This window comes from Rhincodon typus, chromosome 5, assembly GCF_021869965.1.
Source record: "Rhincodon typus isolate 14 chromosome 5, sRhiTyp1.1, whole genome shotgun sequence".
NCBI lineage: Eukaryota > Metazoa > Chordata > Chondrichthyes > Orectolobiformes > Rhincodontidae > Rhincodon > Rhincodon typus.
Window position 1 is genome coordinate 22,198,438 of NC_063336.1, and position 24,078 is coordinate 22,222,515.

Here is a 24,078-nt window from a genome sequence, read left to right on the forward strand (position 1 = left end):
TCTCCTGCTGTGTGTTCTTAAAGAAACACACAATACCATGAATTCCAACTCATCATTAACAATTCTAATCATGCAGAGAGTTCTGCCACACCATCATTGACTGTAACTCACAGGAAAACATTTCCACTGTTGTGGACCAAAATTGAAAAACAAGACATTGAAAAATTGTGAAAGCGTTTTCCAACAGAATATTATTTAGGAAATAGATTTTAAAGTTACGATAAGCCTGAGTAACCTTCACAGGACATGAAAAATGTCTTTTGCACACAACTTCAAACAAAACTATAATAATTCTGTTTAAGGAGCAAACTCATTTTTTTCCAGCCAATCATTCAAACAGCAGAATGACTGTATGGAAAATACCATTTTATAGAGATGTCCGACAGTCCTGAAGTGTTAACAAAACAATGTAAAATAAAAACACTTTGAAATTTGCTGATGACAAGTAAAATTAATTCTGAAACTGCTCAAATAGTTTTAAGGAACGCAGACATTTTTCAGTGATCTTGAACTTTTGTTTGGCTTGCTATAATAAATGGTTGTAATCAGGTACCATCATGTCCCTTTTAAATATAAATTGCTATTGTGTTAGGAGGTATTATCCTCCATTTTATTAAAATCTGAAGTTATAAATACAGAAAAAATTTGGCTGAGTTGTTGACTTATTTCAGTCCCAGCATAATGGGGTATGGATTTATGCTCAAGATTCCCTGTCCTGAACACAGCTAAATGCAGCCTGTGAGGAAATTTATTTTATTAGTTGGAGATACTTAACTAAAGCAATATAAATTTTAAACAGAAATATCCCACAGAAGTCTAAAAGTTTCTTCTGCCAATTTTGGGCAGATTAACCCTCAACACGTCTGTATAATTTTTCCTCTGTCCATTATGTCAATGATATATTAACCTATTAAGATAACACCTCGAGGACAGCATTTGTTGAAACCCTGCTAATTACCCTTAGGAAGGTAGTAGTGAGCCAACTTATTGAACCACTGCAGTGGCAACTGAAGCACGTGCACTTACATTACTATGGGGACAGGGGACATGGCTGAGGTCTAAATTAATACTTCATTAAAGAAGATGTTATCAAACAGAGAACACTCAGTACCCCTGCGATCCTTATTACCTCACACAATTGATATTCAATAGGGAGGATTACAGATTCATCAGCTTGGAGAGAAATAAGTGGTGATTGCCAGGAAGTTTCCAAGCTCATGTATGAGCTGATGCCATGAGGTTTGATAAGATCTAGAGTCAAATATTGAGAAATCTCACAGTAACTTCCTCTAAACTGTATACTAGCCATAGTGGATCTATCCTGTCAATGGTATGGGAGAACCTAGGGATGGTAGAGAAAAAGTCTGAAGGACAGGTGTGGTTCTGAGTATATGGCTATGTTCATGAGAAAGCTCTCTCAATTTTGGCACCTCTACCCAGTTGTTTGCAAGAAAATTTTGTAGAATGGACAGGACCAATGCCAGGGTCAACATCCAGGTGGCACTGCAGTATTTTTACTGGTCTAGTAATCTAAAACCCCAGGCAAATGGTCTATGGACATGGGTTTGAATCCTACCATGGCAGTTGTGAAATTTGAATTCAATAAAAAAATCTGGAATAGAAAGCTAGCCTAATGGTGACCATGTAAACACTGTTAATTGTCATAAAAACTCATCTGGTTCACTAATACCCTTTAGGGAAGGAAACTGCCATCCTTATCTGGTCTGGCTTCCATGTGGCACCAGACCTGCAGCAATGTGGCTTACTCTTAACTGCCCTCTGGGCAATTCAGGATGGACAATAAATGTTGGCCTACTCAATGATACGTATATCCCATGAATGAATGATAAAAAAAGTCTATCTGTTGATGCGTCGAAGTGGTATTTCACAGAGCAGTTGAAGGTCGATCCCATTAACAGGTGGGGTGCAAATTTCTTTCTATAAAAAGGACAATAAATAAATCAGTTTGCCTTTCATGACAATCTAATGACTTTACGGAAGCCCTTACTGATACCATCTTTTCATTCCAGATTTATTTCATTAACTGAATCCAAATTTACAAACTACATGGAGAGAACCGAACTTACATCTTCAGATTATTAATCCAGGTCACATAACCACTATACTACTACAACCACAAGCCTATGTGGTAGTTTAATAAACACCTTTGAAGGTCCTTATACACAACATCAACCACACTGCTCCTTTGAACCACCTGTTACTTTAGTAAAATCAAGTTAGTTTAACACTTAACAAATTCATTCTGACTATCACTTATCAGCATACAATTTTCAAATAATTTTATCCCAGAGTATTGTCTTTAAAAGTTACCCACCACCACCAAGACTGACTAGTTGCTTGATTCATTTCTCCCCACATTTCTGAGCAAGGGTGTTATAATTTGCAATAGTCCAGTCATCTGTCAGCATTTCCATATTTCAGGAGGATTGGAAAATTATGACTAGACCATCTGAAATTTAAGCCCTTCTTCCTTCAGTAGCTTCCAAGTACTGTCAAAGGGTACTTTTAAGCACCTCTCAAAATTCATTAGCCTTCTATCTAATGTACAAACATTGAAACATACAAATTAGGAACACTAAGCTATTCAGCCCTTCAAGCTGCTCTGCTGTTCAAAAGGATGATTAATTTTCTGTCCCAACTCTACCATCCCATAGTAACCCCAAAATCCTTGATTCTTCTATCATCCAAAAATCTACTGAGTTCTATCTTGAATGCACTTAACAGCTGGATACTCTCAGTTCTCTGGGATAGAGAATTCTAAAGATTCACAACCCTTTGAGTAAAGAGATTACTCATCTAAGTCCAAAGTACCTAAACCGCTTTAATTCTGAGATTGTAACCTCTGATGTGGCTACTACATTCTCCTTGACTACAAAATTGGCAGCATCTTGTTTTGTAATGAAGACAGATGCAAGGTACTAATTTAATATTCATCCATGCTTTCTGCCTCCTGAGTAATATGGTGTACCTGCATCATGGAACTGCAACAGTTGTTCAAGAAGGCTTCTCATCACTTTTTCAAGAGCAATCAAAATAGACAATAAATTCTCACTAAGCCAGCTATGCCACATCCCATGAAAAAGAAAACTCCTTACTGGTCCCTAATTGGCTCCTCACTTTGTTTTTCTCTTTTATTAAATGCATGCTTGTAAACGTTTAAGGTTCACCCTTACATTAGTTGTCAATGTTTTCTCATTTTCTCACTTTTCTTCTCTACCTTTACTGTTGTGTGCTTTCTGTATGCAGCTTTGGTTCTCTACTGTGTATGTTTTTTTATAATTCTCCTTTTATTTTTGGTTTAAATGTCTTTCTCTTTAATCTTCCAGGTAGATCTAGCTTTGAATATGCTAATTTTATACCTGAATAATCTCCACTTCGAAGGCTGATTACTGTTCTACTTCCCAATTTTGTTACAAAAACTTGGGCAGAGATCCTTTTTAATTCACTGAAATTAGCATTCCTCCAGTTAATGCCTTTATGTGATTGTTTGCTTCCTGTCCTTTTTCATATCATTAGGTTCAGAACAGTTCCCTTCAAGCACACATGAGGAAATGAACAGGAAACCACGTCTGTATCCTTTACCCTAGTTATATTGCTCAATCCACACAAGTCAAAGATACATATTTAGAATAGTCATGACCACTGCTGTCAAATCCTTGCCAATGGAAACATACTCCATTTGACTCAATTCATCACTGACAGACAGATCTAGCACTGGTTCCTCTTCTCATTAGTTTGGAAACACACAGATTAAGTAGACTCTCTTGTGCATATTTCAGAATCCCTCCAGTGCTTTGCAATTACAAGATTACTTTCCCAAACTATATTAGAATAACTGAAGATACCAATTATCAGTACTCCATGTTTCATGTATCTTTTGACTGCAAATTTGCTCTTCTACCCACTTATCATTATTTGGTGAATTATGGTATATACCAAGTAGCATAACAGTTCCTTAAGTTTAACCAAATAGAGTCCATTTTAAGCCATCTTTGGCCCATTAATTACATCATTCTTTTGTCATACCATTAACTGTTTCTTTGAACAATACTACCAGGTCTCTCCTCTCCTTTTCTCCCTTCCATAATATTTCTACTTACAAAGTGTTCAAGAAAGTTAAGTTTCCAATCCTCCACTTTTGAGAGTCAGGTCTATGACATCGTCGCTATAACAAACTATACTTATTACAGAGTAAACATGCAAATTTGATGGAACTCTGCCTGTATTTACAGCTCACTAGGGTGCAATGACATCTGACAGTTGTCATCATCAACAATGTTCAAATGGAATTTTTTCCTTCATTAATGAATAATTAAAATACATTTAATGTGGTTACAAAATTTTGAAGTGTTTTCAGAGAAAAAATGTTGTAAGGAAGGGGAGAAAGTACAATTTAATTCCTTATTGCTGATAGACTCCAAGAAATCCTGACTTCCTAGGCCAGTTAATACGTCCTTTATTTAACGTAGTTTCCTACATTATAGAAGTGAAAAGCATTGAGACATGGTGATCTTATGATAGGCAATGTATTAACACAAGTTCATTCATAGCTACAGAAAGAAGAGAGACAATAAGTGAAATGGACAGAATAATTCACATAATTTGGGAGCATTGTTGAACACATAAATGTAGGACACTTTTTAAAAATTTCAGAAATGTCTCTAAGGTTTTGGAGTAGAAATGTCCGTTAGATGGGTAATCAGAAAAATCACATTTAAGTGATACCAGTACACTGTGAATGGGAAGTGACAAAAACAAATGTGATTTTAAGAGGAATTGTTTCTTTCCGTTTAGCAGTCAGTTCCAAAGAAAATAAAGAAAACAAAAAATTTGTAAGCGGAGTAGCTTGTATACCATTTCTTTTCTTTGGAACAGATGTCAAAATTACATACTTTTTTTTCGGTAAACTGTCATGAATTTTAAATTGCTTTATTTCCTTTGTAATTGAGGAAGCAGACGGTGACTTTTGACCCCATGTTTAAAGTAGCTCATTTCAACAACAGAGTGACGGATAGGAAATTGTTCACGGTGTTTGAGTATTCACTGTTACAACATGTTATTTTCCTGCCGATTGGATTGGGAGAATTGTGTTAAGCTTCAAATTTGAATAATAGATATTCATATTTTATTATGCAACACTTGTTCATTGCATATTTGAAATGCAACTTCATTAAGTTACTCTTGAAGCAGTTTAGAAAAATATTGGAAGATTAAAGGTTGCTGTTGCCTTATTTCCGATGATCTGTTGCTTCAGCAAATAGAAAACTCACTTATAGATCACAAAAGCAAAACATGTATAAGTCCTCGTTTTCATTTAAAAATACTTTTGGTATCCATTTACCAAGTAAATTCATTGTACCAGTAACTAAAAAAAGAATAATTTTCAAATGACTATTTTACTCTTGCAAAAAAATCTTAAAGGGTAATTAACCCATTGTGAATATTTCCAGAAGTATATTTTGTTTTTCAATCATATCACATTTAGAAAATCTCTTCTTTGTGCTTCATTTTTAGTAGCAAATAAATATTTGAAGTCAGCCACTAAAATTGGTCCTGATAGCTAAACATAAAACCATATAAAACTTACTAATAGGCTACAAAAAAGAAAACTTCTCTCAAACCTGATCAGAACATGCAAGCATAGGCAAGAGTAAGTTAGCAGTGTTTACAGAAGGAACGCTACATCTCAATTTATGCCTTGTACAAACAGTAATGTGTGACATACCAATGGTCAACTATTTTGGTTCTACTGTTGGCACTTAATGGTGCTGTACTTGTCAGATTTCTAGGTTACCATAGATTGTAGTGTACAAATCAAGCCAGTGTACAAGACAACCCTATTTCTCAGGTCCCAAAAATCAAACTTTTGCATATTCAGTGTCAAACCCCTTTTCAGCCACAACATAAGAGAGTTAGCCTCAACATTTTAACCTAAAAATACATGCTTTACTGCTAACCAGGTGCAATGGATTGATCAGACAATGAGGCTGAGATGCAAAGATGCGAGGGAGTTTGAGATAGGCCCAAATAGTGTGTGCCAAACACTTCGTGCCAAACGACAAACAGAAATGAGTCTTCTGACAAAAACTAATGAAGTAGAAGGCCAATTTCAAGCTTAAATTGATCAATTTGAGAACTCATGAAGCAATTGCTGCAGTGAAAGAATTCAATGTTAGTGAAAAATGGGTGAGAGAATGAAAGATATGACTCTATGACTCTAATCCAACATGAAGATGATGCCAGGACCAAATACACTAGGAGTAAATGGTCCAGTTGCCAGTCAGAACTTGAGGAACATATGACCAGAAATGCAATGTGTACACATGCACTTAAGTAGGCCAAATCAAAACCCTGAGTTCAACTAAGATTTCAGATCCACAGCTTATTGGTGTACTACGAGGACTAAAATTGCTCAGAGGCCATTAAGGGTCCTAATGACAAAATCATCAGATTCCTGTGATTCTTCATCAGGGAGCAGCAAATACATGACTATCTATTATGCTACATTAGCAGAGGTGGTTGTGGAGGAATGATTCTGAAACCAGAAGTTCCAACTCTGATGCAAAATGAAATGAAATAATACCTTTGCCAGAGTGAGTCAGAATGAAATTGATGGGATTTAAAAAGCTTTGATTTTAGTTAAAAGTATTTTTGTGCAGTTAGTTTATCGAATAAATTGTGTCTCATTAATTTAGTCTGAATTTGACCTATTTGACATTTCATAACAAAGAACACCCAAACTCATGTCAGTGGTTCACTTTAATATGATGACCTTCATTGTTACAACTATTTTTTAAGGCTTCAAAGGCCTTTGGCTAACTTATCCAGTTTCTAGATGACTTTTAAAAATAATTTGCTCATGGCAAGTGGGCATAAGCAGCATTTGTTGCTCACTCCTAATTGCCCTTGAACTGAGTACCTTGCTGGGCCACTTCAGAAGGCAATGAAGAACAAATTACATTGCTATGGGTCTGGAATCACATGCAGGCCAGAGCTGGTAAGGGAAGCAGCTTTCCTTCCCTAAAGGACATTAATGAATCTGATCATTTTCTTTTCTAACAACTGATAGCAATTGTCATGGTCACCACTCCTGAAACTAGCTTCATATTTCTGATTTATTAGGCGATTAGTTTTATTAAATTTCACCAGCTACTGCATTGGATTTGAACCCATTTTTACACAGCACTAACAACAACGACAAAAACAAAGTTTCTGGAAAAGCAGGTTTGGCAGCATCTGTGAAGAAAACATCAGAGTTAATGTTTTAGGTCCGGTGACCCTTCCTCAGAATGTTCTGGACCCGGAATGTTAAATCTGATTTTTTCCTTCACAGATGCTGCCAGACCTGCTGAACTTTTCCAGCAACTTTGTTTTTGTTCCTATTTACAGCATCCACAGTTCTTTTGGTTTTTATCTATGCAGCACCAGCCTGGTTCTCTGAATTTCTAATCCAGTAACATTACCACTATATCACTGTCTACGTGAATGTCACATTCTTTAAAACTTTGATATTAGTCCTAAAATATTTCCACTGACCATCAATTCATTTTTCTCAGTCATCAGCAATTAGATTACATCTTTGTGAAACATTTATGTACACGTGACGTCTGGTCTGCTACAACTACACCCGTATAACAATGATTTTGGTGCTTTTCATATTGTTGTGCTTCAGCGGTTTGGGATATTCATTATTCAATCCTGCACATAAAACTTTCTTAAAACAGCGTGCACATTTTTGGCCTAATTTTTCCAGCTTACATTTTACTCATCACAGAAATATACCATGATATAGATGGACTCTATTCTGCATGTCTCTTTCAGTTCCTGATAGAACTGAAAATTGTAAATAAGAATTTAAGGATTCTAAAATACGTATTCATCCAAAATAGTCTGTAGCAGTTAGAGTTGTGCTGTCATTATGATATTTGGCTCATTGTGCCAGATCAGCTTAGCAATTGACTACATTAGTTTAGGTATTTTACAAGCTAATGACAAGAATGTAATACATGGCTCACATGGTAAATTAAGAAAAGGCTATGCATCATCTTCAGATTGGATGGATATAACTGGATATATATATTACCATCTGCTTGAAGTAAATATCAAATCTGTTTTAACATAGTTGACCACGGCAGCTAAAAGGAATCCTAAAATAGCCTGGGGTGCCTTGCTTTACACCATTTATGCGGGCAAATTAACAGTAACGTAAGAACATAAAATTACAACTTAGGAGGAACCCATTTGTGCTATTAGGTCAGTGTTGCTCTCAGCTTCAGTTCTTGAACAGGGACTACTTATTTTAATTCCCTTTCCTTGCTCTTTATTCATATTTACTTACCTCTTTGCTTTTCAAATATGTATTCAATTCCCTTCTAATAGATGATTTGGTGTCTGTCTTAAGAATAAACCATTTAATTTTCAAATAACTGTTGAAAAAACTTCTAATCTACCTCTTCATTTTTCGAATGATGATGGTTAATCTGTCCCCTTATTACTAGCTCGTCAATCAATGGAAATAATCTTCCATTATTTAACCTCTCAAACATGACATCCTCCACTAGATTTCCCCTTTACATTATTTCTTCCTATGGGGAAAAACATTCATAGCTGTAGACACTCCTGACAATAATCTAACGATTTGAAGTATTAGCTCCCATGACTGCAATATCATTTCATGTGCAATATCAATTGTAATCGTGCAGTATTTCAACTGTAACTTAGTCAACACTCTGTATAAACTTAACAATTTATTTGCCATTTAGTAGTACAACCTTGAACATTCTGTTGAAGTCTTTTGTCTTGCACTCATCAGGATAATTCACAAGAAACACCAATGTAAAGAGAAAATAACATTTATACTGAATAAGAGGAGAGCACTGATTAGTTGGTAAATTACTCTGATTTGTAGAGGCATTTTCACGGACATTGCATCAGATAGATAATGTCTGACAATTAACTGCCAAATTTTGTTTCATTTTTACACCAGGCAGACACCTTCGCAGACAGAAACAGCATGTACATATCACGCCCACTTCAACTCAACAAAACAGGTGATAGCTATTCTCTGGTTCATTTTTCAAACTAAACTTGACAAATCATAAATAAAAACTGCCTGGTTTAGTCATTTAGACAAACTTTGTCATTCATCTAATTGCCAGAACATTCATGGGAATGCCTCTACCAATGTCTACTTGCTGGCCAGTCTCCTCTTATTAAGTATAAAATGCTTTTGTTTCCCCCATTACATTTGTATTTGTTGTGAATGGTCTTTATGAGTGCAAGATGAAAAGCTCCAACAAAATAGGTATTTATAGTAATTTATTTGATTTTACATTCGGTGTCTCTTTGTAATAACTGTCAAAATCCCACGTGTATATTTTTTAACTGCACTCCAATCTTAAAGTTATAGAGTCATAGAGTCACATAGCATAGAAACAGGTACCCCCCTCGGCCCACCATGTCTATGCTGACCACAAATACCAAACCACACTAATCCCATTTACTTGCACTTGATCCGTAGCCTATTATGCCCTGGCATTTTAAGTGCTCATTCAGATGCTTCTTAAATGTTGGGAGAGTACTTGACTCTACTATCCTCTCAGGAACACGTTCCATATTTCTACCACCCTAAACCACTTACTCCTGTCCTTACACTTATTTCCCTGGTCTTAGATACATCTGCCGGGGAACAGATTCTCACGATCTACTCTGTCTACGCCTCTCATAAATTTTGTATACCCGAATCAGATTCCCCCTCAGCCTCCTCTGTTCTGAGGAAATCAAACCCAGCCCATCCAGTCTGTCCTCATAACAGAGACTTTCCATCACAGGCAACAAACTGATGAATCTCCTCTGTACCCTTTCCAGTGCAATCGTTTCCTTTCGATAGTGTGGTGACCAGAACTGCACACAGTACTCCATCTGTGGCCTAACCAATGTTTTATAAAGTTGTGACAAGACTTCATTGCTCCTACATTCTATGCCCCAGCTAATGAAGGCAAGCATCCGTGTGCCTTCTTAACCACTCTAATCTATCTGATGACACCTGCAAGCACCTATGACTTGTACATCAAGGTCCCTTTGTTCCTCAGTAATTCCTATTAGAATTATATTACCTCCAACATGTGCTTTTATCTTGTGCAGCAATCTATGGCATCTCATCAAATGCTTTTTAGCAAACCAAGTATACCAGGTCACTGGTTCCCCTCTATCCACCATGTATGTTACATTATCAGTAAACTGCTTCACAAAGCAACATTGTCTATGCCTAATCACATTGTGATTTTCGAAGTGTCCTGCTATGATCCCCTTAATAATGTATTATAAAACCTTCCCTGTGATAGATAATAGGCTAACTGTCCTACAGATTCCTGTTTTCAACCTCCTTCCTTTCTTGAGTGAAAGTGTTATATTTGCTGGTTTCCATTACATCCCATCCAGAATCTAAGAAACATTAGAAGATTATAACCAATGCATTTACAAACTCTGCAACCGCCTCTTCTAGGACCCAAGGATGCAGGCCATCTAGTCCTGAGGATTTCTCAGCTTTCGGTCCAATAATTTTCCATAGAATCCTTTCCCTGTTTATCTTAGTAATTGTTTTAAGTTCATCCCTCCCTATGACCTCTTGATCTTCAATCATCTTTGAGAAGCTTTCTAAAACTACTTCCATGAAGAAAAACACAAAATCCCTGATAAAATCTCCAAATTTCTTTGTCTTCTCTTACCAATTCTCCAGACTTGCACTCTAGAGGACCAACACTAGCTTTAATTAGTCTTTTCCTATTCAAATGCTTGTAAAAAGCCAGACTATCTGATGTTTTATTACAAGCTAGCTTTCTTTCAAACTCTGCTTTCTTCATCTTCATTATCTGTTTAGTCATTTTTTGCTGGTTTTCAACAGTGTTCACCATATTCTGACGTAATGTTTCTTTCCATTTAACATCACCTTTAACTTCCTTATTTACCCATAGATGACATATCCTTTCCATAGGTCTTTCTTTCTCAGTGGGATAAATCTTTTCTAAGGGTTAGAGGAACACAAGAAGGGTCTAGGCCCGAAACGTCAGCCTTCCTGCTCCTCTGATGCTGCTTGGCCTGCTGTGTTCATCCAGCTCTACACCTTGTCATCACAGGAACATTGGAACAGGAATAGGCCATTCAGCTTATCAAGCCTGTTACACCATTCAATGTGATCATGGTTGATCTATGGCCTAACTCCATATACCTGCATTTTGCCTATATCCGTTAATAGCTTTGCTTAACAAAAAAATTACCTATCTCAACTAACCTAGCATTAACTACTGCATGTGGCAGAAGAGTTCTAAATCTCTACCATCCTTCGTGTTTACAAGTGCTTCCTAATTTCTCTCCGGAATGGTCCGACCTAATTTTTAGACTATGCCCCCTGGTTCTAAAATCCTTAACCAGCGAAAAAGGTTGATTTTCAACTACCCTGCATTTTCCTGCTAATATCTTGAAGACTTCAATGACATCACACCTTACCCTTCTAAATTCTAGATAAAACAGGCCTAACTTGTATAATCTCTCCTCATAACTTATTGTCTAAAGTCCAGGTATTATTCTTGTAATCCTACATTCTATTCTCTCCAAGGCCAATATATCATTTCTAAGATGTGATGCCCAGATTTACTGTCAGTACTCCAAATGGGGTCTAACCAGGGTTTTGAATAGCTGCAGCATACCTTCTGCATCCTTATCCTCCAGTCCTTTAGGTATAAAGGCTAGCTTTCATGCTTATTTCTTCACATTTCCGTGGCATTTTGAAGATCTATGGACCTGAACCCTCACGTCACTTTGAACATCCGTTGTACTTAACATCATACCACTATGACTTAGAACTTCATACCCGATCTATCCTTTCCCTGTCCAAAACGGATAACCTCACACTCGCTTACATTTTCAACTATCTTCTCAGATGTCTGCAACCGCAACTCTACCAACCTATTTTTAAATGTAATTTCCCTGTTCACCTAAGCCAGGTCTGACTTTATACCCTCATTGTTACAGACAACACAGTGTGGAGCTGGAGGAACACAGCAGGCCAGGCAGCATCAGAGGAGCAGGAAAGTTGACGTTTCAGGTCGGGATCCTTCTTCAGAAAATTCCCTCTTACCCTCATAGTTACCTTTATTTAGGTTTAGGTCATGGCCAATACTTCTTCCTTTCGAACTGAACATTAAATTCTATCATGTTGTGATCACTGTCACCAGAAACTCCTGAACCACAGGGTTACTGATTAACCTTGTCCCATTGCACATTACCAGGTTTGGGATAGCCTTCTCCTCTAATTCACTCTAGAATGTACTGCCATAAAAGAACTGTCCCAAAGATATTCTATGAACTCATTTTTCAGGCTATCTTTGCCAATCTTATTTTTCCAATGTATGCATAGATTAAGGTCACCCGTGATTACTACAGTGCACTTCTTACATTTATTCCTGTATGCTCTGGCTTACAGTGTAACTACTATTAGGGAACATAGGAACTGCCACAAGTGAGCTCTTACCTCTACTTTACAAAAAAAAATAAAATCGCTACACAAATGGATTCTACATCTTGATCTTTCAGGTTAAGGTTAAGTCTCAATATTAATCAAATGGTTTAAATCCTCAATTAACAGAATAACTCTGCCATCTTTTATAGCTTTGTTCCAATATGTCAAATAACCTTCCATGTTCAAAACTCAACCATGGTCAATTTTCATCCATGTTTCGACAATACCTAAACAGGTCACACATTTATGCTAACAATTCATCCCTTACAATGTTACAATTGCTGCATACATTGTGATATAGGTCCTTAAATTCGGTTTTTTAACCATTCTTACAATCTCTTATCTTATCTGCTGATACACTTTTACATGTTATGCCCCTCCCTGTCAGAGACTGGTAATTATTACCCGAATTATTACCCTGTTCCATTACTTTGTTGTTTCCCTGTATTTTACCATATATCCCCTCACTTCCGCACACTAGTTAGTTTGAAGTTTGTTCTACTGCGAGTGTAAGATGAAATATATAGTATATTCTACTGAGAGTATAAGTTGTCATATATAGCATATTATCTTACTTTTCTAACTTTATACAGTAAAGTTTATTTGTTTGTTCAAAACTGTGGAATTTTGTTCCTTTTTTCTTCAACCAAGCACATGGGAACCCGGCCTTTGTCTACTTAAAAAAAAAAGTTACTGGTCCCCATCAGACCATAACATAAATTAGGCAATCTCATCTTTGATCATAGCAAGTGGTGTGCAACATGGAAGGTGTTCCTATATATCTGCTACTTTCTATTATCCTTCCAGTTGGTGGAGGATATACATTCACAAGTTAGGTTACAGATTAGCATGATTGAATTGAATAAGAAAACAGGTTCAAGTAGCAAAATGGCCTTTTCCTGTTTCTATATTCAAACAGGTTTGACAATGGCCTCATGATACCCAGGAACATAATGAATTGAGCCAAGGGTCATTCCAGACACCACTTCTGCACTTATTAGGCATGTAGGAGCTTTTTGCACATTTGGGTCATGCAGTTCACTCAGGGTTACTGTAAAGGTACAATGGTAGAGGAAACATCCACTTATAGAAACTGCTTTCAATCTGTTGAGACTGCGCTCATGCTTATTTTCATGAAGTTATTGCTTGGTCACTATTACTAAGCTCATGATAGATACATACACACAACTTCAGTGTAGAACAGAAAATTGAAAAGGAAATAAAGTGCAACCATTAATCACTTCCTGATTATCCACCAGCATTTTCATTAGGCTGATATCATACTGTTACTCTGATATCCATTATGCTTCTCACTCTATTTCACCTCATATTTTGGGTAAAATGATTGACAAGTTTTCGGTTAGCTGTGTTGAGGCTATTTTAATTCTTGCTCTGAGATATTGCTGCACTGTACCAGAAGTTTAAGATTCTTAGTCATTTGTCAGTTTTTCTCATTGAATTCCAATGAAGGTCTTTACATTCTGGTGGATAAATCACAGTTCACTCTACATGCATGTCGCCATGCAATAGACTGTCTAGAATTTTTTCTTAAGCTTACAGATAATAAAGCTTCCCTGCTCCAGGAAGCTGTCTTTTCCTGTAGTCAACTTCAGAATTCAGTTGGATGGCTTCACAATATTTCTGCAAAAAAACACAACAACGCAACAAAATAAAAATGAGGACTGAGCTGAACATTTTCCAAACAAAGAAAAATAACTGAAAGCTTTAGATGCCGTATTAACCTTTTCTATTCATCAAAACAATATTAATTTTTTGGAATGCATTCTTAAGTATGAACATTGTCCGTTTAAAACTACAGTTAGTATCTATTAACTCCTATTTACCTCATGTTAATCCTGAATGCGAGAGTATAAGCTGTAATGTTATTTATATCATCAAGTAGTGTGTTTTGTCGATGTGTCAAGATATTGCATGTAGCCATAGAATAACGTGGAAAAGGCACAAATGGCCCAGAAATTCCAATGGTTACACAGTTTTTTTCTGCAGGATAGTTTGGAGTTGCAGGTCAGAACCATGCAGAAATCCTGATCCAGCTGACACTGGGAATTACCTGGAAAGTTCAAATTTCCTCAGGGCAATTAATTTAAATCTGGAATCCTCTGAAAAAGTTCCCTAGATTCTGACATTTTGGAGGGTTCTGACTCACTTAAAATGTAGAATTAACCAGGGAAGGCTCTGGAATTACAAACTTACTGTACCCCCCATGACCATACACCCTCCCAAACAGAGCAATGAAACTCCAGCCCTGCCCTCCTGACCTGACAATCACCAAACCCAACCACAACTGACCTGTCAGCCCCCGTTCTGACCCTGCTCAACCTGACAGTCCATGCAAACTGACGGGTCTTACCTGAAACCCAAAACCACTCTTCCCAAAGACCTGCCAGATTCCCAAATCCAACAGAACTCGCACTCACCCACTTACCTGACATCCCAGCACCCACCCATCCACCAGCACTCTGCCTGCCTCATTCACCTGTCATCCACCTGCTAACCTAACCTCTCACTCATCTACCTCCACACTCATATGCATTTTGTCAGTAGCTGTCAAAGCAATTGCAGGATATTCAAACTACAGTATATGGAACGTAACAGGGTGGATGGGGATGGTGTCTGTGATGATTCACTTTGCTGCTGGTAAGCATTCCAGCATCGGTCTCTCCATTTCCTATTGGGAGACATCAATACCAGTACTTTCATTTTTTGCACAACAAAAATAATGATTTGAACTGCATTAGTAAAAAGCATTACAGCCCTATTGGATGTTGATAAGACCAATCTTATAGAAAGTAGATCCCATGATGTATATTGACACAGAAAGAGAATACATCAAAGCTAGCTTGTGGGATCATGGCTACCCTGATCATATCATTTCTCACGGTGTATCATGCAAACTCTCAAATGAACAAAAGCCCCCTGCTTTCAAACCCTAAAAGTGTACAGTCTACCTCAAATTATCCTGGAAAGGCAAAGTATTTCAAAAATTGAATAACAGTTTAAGCACATTGCTTCATTATGTGGTAGGCAGAACATGCTTTTGTACTGTAGCAGTGTGAAACAATGTCATGTTGGAATTTCAATTCTGGAGCAATGTCAGGTACCTAAGCTATACGTCCCAACAACTGGTAGATCAAATTAGCCATGTTCCTCTGGCTGTTCACAATAGACAGATTAAAGACCGTGCTCATTGAACACATGCTTGCAGAGCCCAAATAAAATGCCTACCATTTGAAGCAATTCAGTGATTGGGTAGCATTTACTGAACAATCCCGACTGCATTCATTGCTACACTAACAAATTTAAAATAACCAGCCAAAATGGCTCAATGGCACTTGTGAGAAGTGACATATATTGATAAGCAGTGACCATTCTTTTCAAACAAAGAGAATGTGTTCATGCCTGCACCTATATTTCAATTACCCAGAAACACAGGAACCCAAGGTCCCCTGATTCTCTCTCTATGACAATACCTTAGCTATTCAGAGTCAACTTGCCGACCAATTCGCAAACTTCATCTCTTGTGGAATAAATTGTTGCGAAATTTGTCACTCAGAGTCAGAACATGGAAACAGACTCTTACGTCTAACCAGTCCATGCCAACCATGTTCCCGTACTAAACTAGTTCCACCTGCCTGCACTTGGTCCATATCCCTCCAGAATTTTCCTATTCATGAACTTATCCAAATGTCTTTTAAACTTTGTAACTGCACCTGCATCCACCACTTTCTCTAGCAGCTCATTCAACACACTAACCACTCTCTATTAAAAAGTTACTTCTCATGTTCTTTTTAAATCTTTCTCCTTTTGCCTTAAAAATATGCCCACCTTAAAGGACCCTTGTCATTCACCTTATCTATACCTCTCATGATTTTATAAACCTCTATAAGGGAATCCCTCAACCTCCTACGTAAAAAAAGTCCCAGCCTATTTTTATAACTCAAACCCTCCATTCAGCAACATCATGATAAATCTCTTTCTGATAACATGGCAACCAGAACTGCACAAAGTACTACCAAAGAGGCCTCACCAACATCCTGTACAACCTCAACATGATATCCCAACTCCTATGCTCAAAGGTCTGAGCAATGAAGGCAAGCATGCTAAGAGCCTTCTTAACCACCCTGTCTACCTGTGACGCAAATTTCAAAAAATGACGTACCTGAACCCCTAGGTCTATCTGTTCTACAACACTACCCTGGTCCCTACCATAACTTGTACAATTATTGTCCTTGTTTGTATTACCAAAATGCAATTCCAATGATAAAGCCAGTTGTACTGCCTGTTTGAAGTTCATTTGGGCTTCAGCTAGTTGGCACTTTTGCATGGTTACGTCATTAATCCCACATACCAACCAGTCCCTCAGCGCCCCATTAAGGGTTAAACCAAAGTCAGATGCCTCTGCCTTTTAACCTAGTCAAAAATCCCAGCATAGATTCCCTGGTTCTTGAATTGCTGAGTAAAAACAATAGCGTCTCAGAATTACAGGAGGCTTGGAGTCGTAATATTCCTTAACTAAATCTGTTAACTCTTGAAAAGTTTTAGTATCCAGTGCCTCAGGGAAAGTTCGGCTCATAATAACTGAAAAAGCTGCGGCTCCACAAGCTGTCAGGAGAATTACTTGTTGATTTTCATCTACCCCAATGTCATTTACCCAGAAAATAAACACATTCTTTCCACTTACTGGGCCCAGTTTTTGACAGCAGGACTGAGCATGCCATGCTTCTCAAAATATGACCTGACTTAAGCAATGTTTACCCCAACCCAAAAACGACCGTTGCAGTGTGGTTTTCATGACGTGCTTTAATCTCGTTGCCACTGAAATAACACCACAGAGGCTGGTATCTCCGTCATCAAAACATCCTTTAGTTACAGCGAAAAGTCCTTGACTCTGGTACAACTTAATTGAATCAACTCCCAAGAGTGTTAGGATGTCTGACACTTCTATTTTTATCTGTCAGCCAGGTCTCCCTGATTGGATCTGATTGTGACTGTTAATCAGGGAAGTCATTTTCTATGAGGCCCTCCTAGCTGACCTTGTTACAATCACTATAGTCACTTTTCCTTAAACAGTAATTTATCAAACTTCTAAGTTCAAAATCGAGAGGTCTTCCTGAGTCCTTAAGCAGAAATAGTTATTCCGATACATTTGATAAAAGCTGAGAAAAGCAGAAGGATTGCTATGAGATTATTAAGATACAATACAATTGCACATCATGTATTTTCTGCTCCACAAAGGACAAGTTAAGACAAACAAGTACAAAAATAAGTTGCATTGTTTCTATTCACTTTTATTAAACAAACTTTTTTAAAAAAGTGTTTTGCAGTTAGCGCACATCCGGGTCTAGACCCGAAACGTCAGCCTTCCTGCTCCTCTGATGCTGCTTGGCCTGCTGTGTCCATCCAGCTCTACACCTTGTTATCTCAGATTCTCCAGCATCTGCAGTTCCTACTATCTCTCAAATACTTTTCTGGCTCTTTTCAAAGTCTTGGTAGACTACATTGAGGGTAGACAACAAAATGGGTTCTCTGTCAATCCCCAAGCGCACCATCAATTCACTCTGATAGCTGGGCAAGTAGAGCTACTTTTTCAGGGGTATAGGGAACCAGGATTTACTTACAAAAGTTGTCTCAAGTACAAGAGCCAAAAGTAGCTAGAAGAAGCAGTATAGAATCACAAAAGCTGTAAACCCCACTTTCCCCATGTGACCTACCCTAATAACCAAAGAGGAACAGATATAAAAAAACTTAAACAATGAAAATTCTTTATAGCTGAATTTTTAAGAAGTAAAATACATTTTGCCAAAGAGGGAAAGAAATACCTTTACTCAAGTCGACGTTAGATTATTACTGAAATAAACTACTGATTTTAATAATCAACTATTGATTTGATCAGATCTTTACTGTTGATGTTGTCATCATCATCATCAAATGTTAGTAATAATTTCAAAGATAAGGTTTTTGATTGAGTTTTGTTGTTTCTTCATATGGGGTAATGTCAATAGGAAGAATGGGAATGTACTACATCACTTTAACCAATAATTTCCATTGTTGTTTAAAAAAAATCCTATACCATTAGTAAACTGAGCAAGGATCAGCATGCTTACAGAAAGCTACTGCCAGCAGTTAAGTGTTCAGCTCCATTCAAATACAAGGTTTGCCATTCAGTGTATTCAAGAATGCCAATTCATGTTCAATACAAAGGTAAACACATAGGAATGCACTGACCAAATACATTATCAACTAGACCTTTACCAGCCAAGAGATGTGACAAAATGGATTTCCCAAAGCTACACTTTTACTGGTGTAAACTGAATCTATTTCCTCAAGGAAGAGATAGTCTTAATGATTTATCAATCTGCTTCCAGGGCAGGAGCTGGGTGATAAGGAAGGAAAGGGGATAATTTCCTCAGATGTATTTTTCCTTCAAAGTTTGAAATCCAAAACATGTGTCTTAAGATATAAAACATGGTTCATATCTATAGTGAGGTACATCTTTACACCCATTGCCCAGTATTGCCATGTGCTAAAGGATCCAATGCCTCATGGCAGAAAATTATTCACAAAGTTTGTTTTAAAAGTTGCAAAGAGTTATTCACAGGACAAGCAATTGTTAATAAATGACAGGGAGATGTACAAAGGAAAAAAATCAAGCTCTATGGTACACAGGGATTAAGGCTAAATCATATTTTTAGATTTCTCAACTTGATCTGCTATATTGCAGTATTATGTTTTTTTTAAAAGATACTGTGGCTTGATTCCCGTCTTTCATTTACCCTCTATAATTGGAAATAATTGTCTTGAATTACTTTTATTCACGCTGTCAGGGTTCTTGACAGGCATTATAGTGATTTTCAATGATGCAATCTTTCATCTCTGATGTATCTTTGCAACCTATTGAGACTCTAGATCATGGAAGTTTCTGCGCTGCAAAAGGACAAAAGGTTAGGCATACGTGCAAAGGCAATAAACAGAACAAAGCTGCAGTTTGCATGACATGAATAAGGAACTTTCTGGTGATGTTATGAACAAGATAAAGCAAGTTCTGAAAACTTCTGGCATATTTAACAAAACCTTTGCACCTTGCTGACCACTTACAGTTTTCCAGGTTGCTGCTCGAGATAAAATTCTCATTATACACCTTTGTAACCAAGAAAACCTGACTATTTTTGTAGTTACTGGTCCAACTGTAGCTATCAACAGAAATCAGGCCCGTTCTGGGCTTCAGTTAGCTATCTTATGGATGGTCATAACTATTGTGACATGTTCATGTTTCCACGCACAGCTCCTTTCGGACAATATTAAAATACAAGACAGTTGTACGTTATTTATTACTTTCTGCTACACAAAGGATGAGTGAAGAGAAATAGCTAACACAAAAATGTATGTTGCATCACTTTTACTATTGACTTCTTAGTAGCTCTGTAGAAATTCTACTAAATCAGCATGCTTATATCAGAAAGCTACTGCCAGCAGTTAAGTGTTCAGCTCCATTCAAATACAAGGTCTGTCCATGCAGTGCGTTCAAGAATGCCAGTTCATGCTCAACACAATGACAATCACACAGGAGTGCATCTACCAAATACATTATCATACTGGGCTTTTACCAGCTAAGAGACATGGCATAATGGATCTCTTGAACCTCAGTGGGTACTCTTTGATCAAATTCACCAAAGTAAATGTCCAGCACTCAAAAAGAATTCAGAACATTCACATTGGACTCAAAACAACAACTCTAATTCTCACTTTGCAGATGTTGTCAGACCTACTGAATATCTCCAGCACTTTGTTTTTCATTTCAGATTTCCATAATCCACAGTATTTCCCTTTTACTATTTTTTTTATCCTAGAGAAGAGTCAGTTATTCTCATGCAAAGGTGCTAAAAGTATACAGGAAGGAAATTCAGTACTTTCACCGAATAATATTGACCAGATTGGTTTTCACAGTAGCTGGAAGGAAAACATGTAAACAGGTATAGTAATTTTCAAGCAATCTACATTAGTATTCTTCTTAATGAGGCTACCCAGACTAACAATTCAGAGCTCTTGCATCCCAAGTTTAGTTATGTGGGGATTAAATTTAACAAAATGTGGTGATTGGTAGCCCAAGAGTTAAATGCCATAGCTGAAGACAGTCAGCAACATACAGAAACGTTTCTGACCAGAAATGATTAATAATGATTCCAGAAATGATGCTGCAACAAGTTCTGCCCTACTATACTATCAATCCTTGTCCTAATCAGCCTTTAAAATTTAGGTTGTTAAGGACTGATTCTTTGAATCATTCATAATTGCATAGTGAAGTGCTCAAAATGCATAAATGAAGATTGTCAAGTCAACTACTAGACCCTGCATGAGACATGAATACATATAATCCCATTTAAGTGAGGCACTGCAATGCTTTCTCAGTACCCCTGCACTGTCTTTGTTTTCAGATACAAAATCTCAAGCTACAAGTTCCAAAAAGCCATAATCTGGTGAGTTTGAAATGGATTCACTTTAAAAGTATGTTATATAGTTCAGCTTTTTAAGAAGGGATATAATTTAGTATTCTATTAAGGTTCCTCAAAATAACTGTCAGAAGCTATTCAGCCTAGCACATCTTCGTAGGTTATCGAAAACTGCCCATTCTAATCATTCTTTCTTTTAAACAACTTTTTACTTTTTCAAATATATATCTATTTTCTTTTTAAAAGGCTATAAGGAAATCTGCTTCCAACCTGACTTCTGAAGAGGCATTCCACATCCTACAACTGAGGTACAATAAAAATCTGATAGATTTTCCTTATTAAAATACTTTTAGCGTTATGTCTTCTAGTAAGTTGTTATTCAATTATTTTTTGTTTACTTCAGATCTCGATTCTGCACCTTTCTCATTGTATTTCTTTCGATAGTAGATTCAGTAATAATCAAAGCAGTGGCTTGTCTGCTTAAAAAAAAGTGTCAGCTTCAAATTTTTTTTTGTTTTAACACATGTATCTAGACAGATACATGAATGGGCAGGGAGCAGAGGAATACAGATCCTTGGAAAATAGGCGACAGGTTTAGATAGAGGATCTGGATTGGCGCAGGCTTGGAGGGCCAAAGGGCCTGTTCCTGTGCTGTAATTTTCTTTGTTCTTTGTTCACATGCATAAAATGGAGGCACGATAACACAGTATGGAGCTGGAAGAACACAGCAAGCCAGGCAGCATCAGAGGAGCAGGAAAGCTGGTGTTTCGGGTCAGGACCCTTCTTCAGAAATGGGGAGGGGGAAGGGATGTCAGAAATAAAGAGAGAGAGGAGGGGTGGGGCTGGGGAAGGTAGGTGGGATGGTGATCCGTGAGTGCAGGTAGGGAGTGGTGAGGATTGGTCAGTGAGGTGGGAGGGGCGGACAGGTGGGAGAGAAGATGGACAGGTTGTGTCAGATCAAGGAGGTGGGGATGAGAGGGAGGGTCTTTTAGTCACACAACTTAAAATTGTAATTACTTTCCACTTTGTAAAATGGAAATTTACCGGAAACATTTCTCCCCCAGTTCTCAACATCTTTCCAACCTTGCTGAAATGGTCAGTCACTGTGAAACCCTTTCAGTGGTAGGTGAAGCTTAAATGGCATTGAAGGTGAAGAGACTATCTTGAAATCATTTTGCAGCAGCACAGGGAACCGGTGAAACTTGTCAAGAGGGTCATTGAAGGGACTTGGTTGGGGGTGGGAGGTGGGGGGAGGGGGTCAGGGAGGTGGTCCTGTGTGGGGCAAAGCTCAAGATTAGATAAATTTAGTAAAGTGTGGGGGAAATGGAGGACAGGTCAGAAATCTTCAAAGAAATCAAACCTGGAAGCAATATGTACAAAGAATTGGTGTGGAAAGGGCACAAACAAAACAAGAACAGACCATAGATGCAAAAGATGCATTCACTTTGAACATTATCAGCTCACACTTTCACTTTTTGCCACACAAAACCACCAAAATCTTTTTCCTTTATTCATTAATGGGATGCTAGGCAGCATTTATTGCCCATCCCTAATTGCCCAGAGGGCACTTCAGAGTCAGTCAGTCACATTGATGTGTATCTGGAGTCACATGTAGGTCAGACTAGGTAGGGATGGCAGTTTCCTTCCCCAAAGGACATTAGTGATCCAGATGGGTTTTTCCAACAATCGACAATGGATTCATGGTCATCATTAGATTCATAATTCCAAATATTTTATTGAATCCAAATTACACCATCTGCCGCAGCTGGATTTAAACCCAGGTCCCCACAACGTTATCTGGGTCTCTGGATTAACAGTCCAGCGATAATACCACTAGGCCATCGCCTGCCCCTTTGGTACATGGCTAAGTCTTAACCTATGGTAGGGCATTTAACAACATCTATCACAATAAAATCTGAGCCAAAGGCTGAGAATCAAGATTGAAACACTAAAACACACTCAAGTGACTGTGAGGAAAAATCCACAAAAAGACATTATGATTCCATCAGGGCAGGTCTGAGTGAAACAATACAAAGATTTTTTCGTTGGTGACAAATACCCATAACCACTCTTTACCTGCACTTTAAAACATGTTTCTAATTAACTCAAGTCTTTTTTTAAGCATGGATGCAGTGCTTTTGCTTTACAAGTATTTTCTATTTTCACACATGGAGGAACAGTGGATCAAGAGCAAATCATTCCTTTAAACTTGTTCCTCCAAGCAATTAGATCATCTTAAATCCACTACATGTGTGTTAGGCTAGAGCATTTTAATCTCAGTTTTGCAATTTTCAATTAACACCCAGCCACAACTGCTTTTTGGGGGACAGAGTTCCAGATTTCAACTACCATTTGTGTGAAGAAGTACTCCCAACATCGCCACTGAATGGCTTAGCCCTAACTTCAAGGTTATGCCCCTGACACCCACACCAGAAAAAATAGTTTCCTATCAATTAGCTCATCATCTTAAACACCTCCAGTAGATTATGCATACACATGGGAACAACAAACAAGTGTGGCATTAGAAGAAATTAAACCCCATTTTGAAAGTACTTCCTTTGAATGTTAAATGTACTGAAATTATAAACCAACACCTCAATGGACAAGAGACGAAATCAGCTTAATCTAGCATCCAACTTTTTACCTCATTCTGGCTTAATTGAATGCCTTTTCCCCAGAAACTTTTCAGCTTTAGTCTATAACATTTTTTGGACATTAGAACCAAGCTGAATATAGGATTAGAGGATTCAATGATAAAACAAAATAGGCTGACTGTCGTTGTGCAACACTGAAGAAACCTTTACAGTTTAATTATCTTATTAATTTTGAAACAGATATGTCAATCCACTAGCTTTTAAAATCTAACATATTGCTGTAAATTTGAAACACAGTTCCTTCTAGAAGTCCTGTAACAAACCTTTATTCCCTTGTCGTTGATAGGCAAAACATGAACAGAAACAACAGCACATTAGTAAAACCAGGGGAAGAATTAGTAGTTCTCAGTTGCTATGTTTGCACAAGGAACCAATTCTAAACAGTGCTGGAACAACCCTCTGTAGTTATTTTCCTTTT

The 24,078-nt window shown here is 37.5% G+C and overlaps 1 protein-coding gene across 4 annotated transcripts in view; it reads right to left on the reverse strand.

Annotated features, from left to right (window-relative positions):
• afg1lb (AFG1 like ATPase b) overlaps positions 1 to 24,078 on the reverse strand; it is a 143,830-nt gene that overhangs the window by 25,642 nt on the left and 94,110 nt on the right. For all 4 annotated transcript variants that reach the window (XR_007262113.1, XM_048597015.1, XM_048597014.1 and 1 more), the window contains one exon: positions 14,097 to 14,179. Coding sequence is in view for 3 of the 4 variants with exons in the window: in XM_048597015.1 (XP_048452972.1) it covers positions 14,097 to 14,179 (83 nt within the window). In the remaining variant the exon portion in view is untranslated. The remainder of the gene's footprint in view (positions 1 to 14,096; positions 14,180 to 24,078) is intronic.